Source organism: Anabas testudineus, chromosome 22, assembly GCF_900324465.2.
Source record: "Anabas testudineus chromosome 22, fAnaTes1.2, whole genome shotgun sequence".
In the NCBI taxonomy this organism is placed as follows: Eukaryota; Metazoa; Chordata; class Actinopteri; order Anabantiformes; family Anabantidae; genus Anabas; species Anabas testudineus.
Window position 1 is genome coordinate 5,161,331 of NC_046630.1, and position 9,131 is coordinate 5,170,461.

Consider the following 9,131-nt stretch of genomic DNA (forward strand, 5'->3'; position numbering starts at 1 on the left):
CATGAAAAGGTCACAGACAGTCTAACAGTCTAAAAGATAGCAATAATGATTTTAAATGTGTTGTTGTGTGAAGGCAAAACGGAGTCAGGCCTACGTTTGATTGTTGCTGTTAGAGATCTTGTTTTCTTCATTTTCTTTGCCCTGTTCTGCCCACTCCTCATCTGTGTCATCCACTATAATCCCTTTTTGGGCTGCCGTTTTACGATAGGCCTGGCACTCAAACTCTGCTCTGCAACATACAAAAATAACAAAAATTTACTTAGTTTACTGACTTATAAAGACTACATACAACTACTGGCACTGTGCATTTAAAACAATATCTACATTACATACGTATTCACAATTCAAAGAAACAGCTATTAAAGTTTGACACATGCATAAAATTCAAGCTATCAAGTGTGATTCATAAAAACTTTAGTTTAGTTTTTTGTTTTTTTTCATACTTTTTAAGGAATCGAACACAGTCTTGGTGTCCATATATTTCTGCTATTCGCACTGGTTTGTCTCCACAGCAGTCTTCTTTATCTATAGGAGCGTGAAGGGAGTGCAGCAGCCGCAGTACAGCAAGTCGGCCGGACTCTGCAGCAAAATGGGCGGGAGTCCATCCATTCTCCGTCCTCAGACATGACCTAGCTCCATGTTCGATGAGGATCCTGACTGTTTCTGTATGTCCTGGGGAAAAGTCACCAAAAATATTCTGTTGAATATTTGCATGATCAAACTTATTTTCTCAACATTTTAGGTTCCAATTGGAAATAACTGCATTTCTTGCCTACTGAACGTAATACCATTATATATTTCTGAAAATGTTATAAAATCAGGAAGGTGGCGCCAGCTTAACTTTGAAAACCCCTTTACCACTTACTCTAAGTTTACAGCCAACACCACGGTGGTGTAATGAAATGAGAACTAATATGTAGATTTGTGTAACTGATTTTTGAAGCTTGGGGTTAGTGAAATAAAGTTAAAAAGTCTAAAAAGTCTGGCTCCAAACCCTCTTTTTATACTTTCAAAGTTGCACTCAAGCAGTATTAGCAATATATATATGTGTTTGTGCAAAGTTTGTGTAGACTATTTGACACACAGTGAAGATGAGAGTTGTGCTGCAGTCACAACAAAAGTGTTTATTCTGATGTTAAACAGAATATTTAATAATAATACTTTATTATTCCTCTTGGCTTGGGGAAACTCTTTGTGGACAGGCTGCCCCCTTGAGGCGCCAAGGTTTTGGGGTTCAGTACAGTAAAAGAGAACAAATTCCAATAAATAGACTATTTCTGGGACATTTTGGAGCCAAACTATCGCCAACAACTCGGCTTTGGTGACAACCACGTGTAACTTGAAACTAAAGCGCAGCTGTATCAGGATACATAACAAGTTACAACACGAATGCATCCACTACCTTTAGCAGCAGCCCAGTGAAGGGGTGTCTTGTTGCTCCAGTCGATGTCTCTTTGGTTGGGATTGCATTTATTTTGTCTCAAAATCTCCTCAACCTGATCAAAATCGCCGGCCGCTGCAGCTTGGTGCAACTCTGTCATGGCGCTACGGTTGCCTAGCAACACTGGATCGACTCAACATGGCGGCACGTCCTCGGCAGAAACTGGGAACGGTTGTGCTGCCACCTGCTGTAGAAGGAGATGAAACTGGGTCTGTGGTTTAAGTTCATGTGATACTAAAGGGACTAAACTCAATGAGGGCGTAGGTTTGTAAAAATGTGTTTTATACGGCGAAGAAACTGTAATATCAGCCTTTAAAATGCTAATGAAAAAGGAGTTTAAGCTAAGTTACCGCTAGGCTAATGCTAAAGCAACCTAGCAAAGTTGCACAAATGTCTTCTTTTTAATTCCAACCATTTATTGACTTTGTGATTTAGGTTATTTATTTTGTCTTTATTGTTCAAATAATTGTGAGTTAGTGAAATTCTATAGGGCTTATTATTATTTAATTAGCTGACTCCTGATTTGATTATTTTTAAAAGTTTGCAGTATGAAATTATAATTTAATTCAGTAAACCTTAAGTTTACTTTAATATACATTGTAACTCATGAGCACATTAGACATTTGTAAATTTTTTAATTTTATTTATTTGGAGGTATGTTATGTTGTCTCGTAATTACTTTAGTAAATTACAAAACGTGTAAATAAATAAAAACGACAGGGGATTAATGACAATCAAGTTAATTGGTATAATGTCTGACTTAATAGTCTATATTTGCCAAAAATACATAAGAGTGTTGACCAAGGTTTTAGGACTTTACTTATGTAAAATCTTTAAAAATTGTAGCCCCAGAGATCTAATAAATTGCTTAAGTATACATCCTGTTACTGTAGTACAGAAACAAATTATTTATCCATAAAATAATTCTCAAGAATGGACCTATTTATTGATAAAGTTTAAATGCATGAGAAACTTTATTTAATTTTGTCAAACAAGAGTAAAAGACATATGTATTTTTTGTCTGCTCACAATAGCCAAGACTGCTCTGTTGCAACTAGGCTTCCAAATAGACATTTATCCAGAGTCCAGAGCTGAAAGAAACAAACACAAAGATTAAATTTAAACATGCTTTGTTAAATCTGATTTGACAATCAGATGTGTTAACGCACTCAGTTTTTTGTCAGCAAAGAGACAGTGTTGAAGTCACTTTAACTTTAAAGTAACTTTAAAGTACTTTATCACAAGAAAACCCTAACATATCACATTTCTTGCTATCAATCTAAAAAAAAAAAGTGTAAAGTCTTACCATTCATTTAATGTTTTTGGAAGATTTTAAATCTCAGTACTCCCATCCATTGTCCTGGTTTCATCCTGGTCCACTAAAGATTTAAGATACAATTTAATTTAAAAACTACTGAATTACACAATCTAAGTCTAAAAAAGTCTAAGTAGTATAAAATACAGTCTCCTAACCTGATTTAACATATTCTGCTAAAGTATGCTCTGTGTCCAGCTCTTTCCAATATTTCTCCATCATTGTATTCACATCCACTCCTTCGCACTCAATTTCCACTGCATATTGAGGAACTGCAAGCTCAGAATGGTTTTCCATGTTGAACACTGTCACTCTGAGTGGTTTATCAACCAGGAGGTTGTAGAAATCATCATAAACTTGGTCATCCCAGGAGCCCTTGGACCTATCAAATCCTTTCAATGAGCACAAAAAGGCCTGAGGAGCCATCTCCAGCAAACCCAGAGGAAGTGATCTCACATCTTTAATGTCAATATCAGATTCGTTTCCATAGTCAACAAACAGAACACGGACAGTATCGCCATTTCTCTGAATAACCTGAGCTCTATACCACTGGTTGTCACTGGAAAACAGAGCAAGACATGGACTGCCAGGATCAAGAGTTTCAGGGACCATCATGTCATGCTGTGCCTGTCCTGCTTCCTGAGTAAGCACCAACACTTTACTGAGATCCTCCGAGCTGGCATATTGACACCAGAAGAAACTAGGTTCTGCAATACAAGAGGCATATACATTCTCCATCGGCTTTGGGGGGATTTTTGGCTTCTTGTACATGTAAATATCTCCATTTCCTGTAGAAACTTTAAAGAGTGTTGTGGCTTCAGTTTGACTACACTGCAGTGACTTTTCTCTTTCAGGACTTTCTGTCATAACATGTTCGGTGACAGCTGATTTCCAGTATTTCTGCACTGCATCATTTACAGCCACATTTTCACATTCCAGTTGCACTTTATACTGAGGAAGTGTAAGTTCAGAATGGTCTTCAATGTTTACCACTGTCAGTTTGAGTGGTTTATCAACCAGTAGACTGTAGAAGTCATCGTAAACTTGATCTTCCCAGGAACCTTTGGACTCTTCAAATCCATCCAAAGAGCACAAAAAGGCCTGAGGAGCCATTTCTAGCAGACTCACAGGCAGCGATCTCACATCCTTGATTTCAATGTCAGATTCATTACCATAATCAACAAACAGAACATGTAGTGTATCGCCAGTTCTCTGAGTTACCTGAGCTCGATACCAGTGGTTGTCACTGGAAAACAGAGCAAGACATGGACTGCCGGGACCAAGTGTGTCCATGAACATCACATCCTCTTGTGCCTGTCCTGCTTCCTGAGCAAGTGTTGACATTTTGCTGAGATCCTTCACGTTGGCATATTGACACCAGAAAAAATTAGGCTCCACAATACAAGAAGCATATACGTCCAGTGTTGTGTTTTTGGAAATTTGTGCTTTGTTGTATATGCAAGTATTGACATTTTCTTCAGAAGAATTAGGGCAGGTCAGGTTAGACTGACCAATCAGGAACATGCTTTCTGTTGCTTCAGTTTGACTAGGCTGCAGTGACTTTTCTCTTTCAGGACTTTCTGTCATAACATGTTCTGTGACAGCTGATTTCCAGTATTTCTGCACTGCATCATTTACAGCCACATTTTCACATTCCAGTTGCACTTTATACTGAGGAAGTGTAAGTTCAGAATGGTCTTGCATGTCCAACACTGTCAATTTGAGTGGTTTATCAACCAGTAGACTGTAGAAGTCATCGTAAACTTGGTCTTCCCAGGAACCTTTGGAGTGATCAAATCCATTTAAAGAGCACAAAAAAGCCTGAGGAGCTATCTCCAGCACACTCTGAGGAAGTGATCTCACATCCTTGATGTTAACATCCGATTCATTTCCATAGTCGACAAACAGAACATGTAGAGTATCGTCAGTTCTCTGAATTACCTGAGCTCGATACCATTGGGTGTCACTGGAAAACAGAGCAAGACATGGACTGCCAGGACTAAAAGTGTGCATCAACATCACATCCTGCTGCGCCTGTCCTGCTTCCTGAGCGAGCATTGACACTTTGCAGAGATCCTCTGTGTTGGCATACTGACACCAGAAGAAATTAGGTTCCACAATAACAGAAGCATATCCCTCGACTCTGTCATTTTTGGAAATGTTTGGCTTCTTGTACAGGCAAGTATTCACATTTCCTGTAGAAATAGTGAGCTCACCGATATTTGACACAGTTTGACCACCCTGAAGGACAGATTCTGTTTGACTAATTTCTGCCATTGTCTTGGCATGTTCTGTGATAAATGGATTCCAGTATTTCTGCATCAGGCCATTTATAACTACATTATCACACTCAATATTCACAGCATAATGAGGAAATGCAACCTCTGGATGATCTTCCATATTAAACACCGTCACTTTGAGTGATTTATTGATTAAGAGACTGTAGAAGTCATCATAAACACTGTCATCCCAGGAGCCTTTGGACTCATCAAATCCATTTAAATAGCACAAAAAAGCCTGGGGAGCCATCTCCAGCAGTCTTACAGGCAGTGATCTTACATTACTGATGTCAACATCAGATTCATTTCCATAGTCAACAAACAGAACATGGAGATTATTACCAGTTCTCTGAATTACTTGAGCTCGGTACCACTGGTTATCACTGGAAAAGAGAGCAAGACACGGACTACCACAATCCACACTCTCTTGGGACATCATATCCTTCTGTGCCATTCCTGCTTCCTGTGCAGTCCTTGACAATTTGGTCAGGTCGTCGGTGTTGGCAAACTGACACCAAAAGTAATGTGGTCCCACAATGCAGGAAGCAAATACCTCCTCTGTCTTGTTTTGAGAAATATCTGGCCTCTTGAAAATGTCCACATTATCCTCTGGGCGAGACGAGAGGGAAAATGGTGTTATTTCAGAGTCACCGTGGCTTCCTTTTGTGAAAGTCTCTCTCATCACAGTTTCATCTGAAGTCTCTCCATTTTCAGTTTCTGATGCAGAGTGTGTGGACTCTTGTGGACTCTTTACCTCTTCTTTATTTTGTTCTGTGTTGTTTGTTAACACTTGTACATTCATGAGCTCTTGTGTTAAAAAGTACTCGTTTGGTGCACAGCCCTGTTCTGAGCAGTTAGAGAGCTGCTGGTCAGGCTGCTGATGGAGACCAGTCATCTCATTTTGTATCAATTTTGATATCCTCTCTCTAACTTCCACATTTACATTCAGAGATCCATCAAAAAGCTCAACAATTAAATTCCCTTTGGTTCCTTTTGCTATGACTGAAATGGTCAAACTATGGCTCACAGCATGATCTGCAAACCACTGATTTACTTCCTGTGGCACATCGTCTGGGACATCAAACAGTCCAAGTGCAACAGCCTGTACAGGAACAGACCTGGCAATACATGCTTCAGAGGGAAAAGGACGAATATCAGATTCATCCACTGCAAGATTATAACCAAAGTCTACAAAGTGGACTTTAGGTTTTGGAGACATTTCAACTATTTGACCTCTGTACCACTGGCCATCCCTATATCTGGCAAAGCAAATACTATCAAGTCCAAGTTGGTGATCTGTGCACTGTGGCTGGCCAATTAGTTGATTAATATTTTCCATCACTTTGTCAAACAGATGAGAATTCCTTTTCAACTGGCAGAAAAAGTGGTGAACATTTTCTGCACAGGTTACCCCCACTTTTTCTTTTCCACCAACCTCAATATTGTATGTAGAGTAGTTGTAGTGGAAACCTGTTGAAAGACATCCATCGTTATGAGTGAGAGGAGCTGAATGTTCTGAACTGTCTTTGTTATCAAGATCATTAGCGCTAGAAGTAGGTACATCATCTATCCTGCTATTGACTTCTAGGCTCTTGGTGCTTGAAAAAGTTCCCTTATGTAAATAATCAACTTCAACACTGTCTTCGTTCTCTAAATCAGTGTATTGTTTATCTTCAAGTGCACTGACAAATGCCGAGGGAATAACTGCCTTCTCAACATTTGGATTTTGTTCGCTCTTACAGGGTGGAAGAAGTCCTGTCGTCTGCATAAAACAATCATTTATGCATGCAGCATTAGCAGCATACATAGTGACATCATATACATCTTGAGGTATATTGTGGTGGTCAAATCTGGCCACAACTGTCTGGTTCAGGAGCAATGATTTCAAGTATTCAATCTGGTCTGTGGTCCAACCTGTGCCATTATCTTTTACTCCAGTAAGGGAACAAAGATATGTGAAAACTGGCATTCTCAAGAATGTCTCATGTAGTGGTCTGATGTCTCCAAATGGGGCTACCTCCGTTTGTCCTTCATCCACATGCAAGACTACTACAGTACCATCGCTGGTCACTGTGTTTTGCTTCAGTAATGAGCGATGCCATCTGCCATTTGTCCCTTTAGCAGCACATGGATCCCCACAGGTCTGTGGCTGTGCATCTCCAAAATCTGGACGCTCTTTATAATGTTGGTGAATTTGTTCAGATAATATCATCACGGCCTTGGAAAAAATTAGGAGTTTGCAAAAAAACTTATTTGGATCAATTACTTCTGTTACAATAACAGTTTCAAATGTGTCAGTTAACAGTTCTGGGTAGAAGTACTGACCATGCTTCTCAAGTTGGCAACTAACATTTAAAGTCTCCTCCTGCATTAAATGGCAGGCCACAGAACTGTCTCCCTCCGGTAAGTGAAGACATTTCAGCACAAGGCATTTAAACTCGTCACCTGGAATCTTTTTTGCAACTTCAAATTTACACATTTGTTTGGAAACTATTGGTATGTCAAGGAGGATGGTCCTATCTGGCATCAGCACATGCTGAACCAGTCCCTTAAACTGCTTTCCAGGCAGAGCCTTCAAAAACTTTGCGGCTCTTTTAGGCCAGTTATTGTCAAGGGAGAGGACATTTGCAAGTATGCAGAATTCAATTTCTGGAGGAAGGAGAAAACTGTCACTGTTGCCCCAAGCTAAATCTTCACTAATGGCAATGTGGGACTGCCCCTGGTCAATCAGAAAAACATTGTAAGTTTCACTTTGAATCGATGCAATCCGAGCTCTGTGCCAAATGTCACTGATGCAAACCAGACAGAGGTCCCCTGGTTTTCCTTCTGATCCATAAAACTTCCTTTTAGGAATTTGAATTTCTTCTCTCAGCTGCTCATAAATATGCTTCCTTCCATCATCCATGTTAACCCATAGTTCCACAAGACCAAAATCAGGGTTTAGGTTTACCCTTGTGAGGAGAACAGACACTTCTGTTCCTGGTGTTGGAAGTCCAGGTATTGAACACATAGTGAAGCCCAAATCTCAAATATACCTGCAAATTAGGACAAAGAAATGTATTAATGTTGGTGAGAAATGTTCTTTTTGTCAAAAATTTACTTGAAATTGACTGAATTTCTAAGATTCTTTAGTCAACATGTCAAGCTTTAGCTTTAGATGGCCAAAATGTCGACTTCAACATACTGACTGATAAGAATATGATAGAGATGTACCTATGGACTCCAGTATTAGCTGCAATTGCACTATTTCAAATTATTGTGATATTTTTTGCAAATTTATGTGAAAACTGTACAACAAATGCTTGTTGGCATCGTGTATTTGTTTTATCTCAGTACAGAAGGTACTGTTAAGAGAAAATTAATTGAATAGACACTGCTAGTTCATTGTCCAGTAGTCTACTATAATTTTCCAAAAACACATCGTTAAGAACTTCTTTAACTTATCTTTAAAAGCAAACTTATTCAGCCATAATCTAATAAAGTAATCAAGTCCTTCCACTAAACAGCAGCTCTTTACAAAACAGTTCTGCGTTGGGGGACTGAGCTGATCCTATACCCACTTTTCTAGTTGTGTTTATTCCTAATTAAAATAATTATTGTCAACTAACACTATTAGTTGTTTTTGCAGACATAATCCCTAAAATAAGCTTTAACAGACTGAAATTTTGCCTCTGCTTCACTCTCAACCAACATGCATTTCATCAGCCTGCTGTCTGAATAGTTTAAGACGAGCTGCACGATATTTAACTGTCTGAAACCTCTGCAACTTTTTCCCACACTGCACTGGATCATACTGCAGGGCATTCATTGTTTTCTGTTGTCTCACCGTGTTTCATCTCAAGTTGTCGCTCCTGTTCAACTGGATTTAAATGGCAGGACGCTGTCGCGGGCACTCGCATGGCTTTTTAATGCTTCTGGTTGCAGGCACACTTCTCAGGCTCATTATAACACACTAAAAACACATGCACGACATCGGGTACTTATAGTGATTTAATTTCGTTTAGATGTTGCGCGTTATAATGACCACTGGAGTGCACATCAACGCATTTTCATATAAAAAAAAAACAGATTGAGACTTGTGACTGCAGACACGCAC

The 9,131-nt window shown here is 39.2% G+C and overlaps 2 protein-coding genes across 3 annotated transcripts; both read right to left on the bottom strand.

Moving 5' to 3' along the window:
* Positions 1-54: 54 nt before the first annotated feature.
* Positions 55-1,559, bottom strand: LOC113148039 (ankyrin repeat domain-containing protein 66). Its single transcript, XM_026339492.1, has 3 exons — positions 1,403-1,559; positions 444-672; positions 55-229 (listed from the first exon to the last, which is right to left on the bottom strand). Exons 1-3 carry the CDS (start codon positions 1,539-1,541, stop codon positions 91-93), a joined length of 507 nt encoding a protein of 168 aa, XP_026195277.1. The 5' UTR covers positions 1,542-1,559; the 3' UTR covers positions 55-90.
* An 854-nt stretch (positions 1,560-2,413) lies between these two features.
* LOC113147962 (tudor domain-containing protein 6) lies at positions 2,414-9,119 on the bottom strand. Of its 2 annotated transcripts, XM_026339347.1 has the most exons (5): positions 8,862-9,119; positions 7,733-8,070; positions 2,915-7,480; positions 2,748-2,820; positions 2,414-2,532 (listed from the first exon to the last, which is right to left on the bottom strand). In XM_026339347.1, the coding sequence occupies exons 2-4, from the start codon at positions 8,043-8,045 to the stop codon at positions 2,774-2,776; spliced, it is 4,926 nt and encodes a 1,641-aa protein (XP_026195132.1). In that variant the 5' UTR covers positions 8,046-8,070; positions 8,862-9,119; the 3' UTR covers positions 2,414-2,532; positions 2,748-2,773. The 2 variants fall into 2 exon arrangements, with proteins under 2 accessions (XP_026195132.1, XP_026195131.1); XM_026339346.1 differs by having other exon boundaries at positions 2,915-8,070.
* Positions 9,120-9,131: the final 12 nt, after the last annotated feature.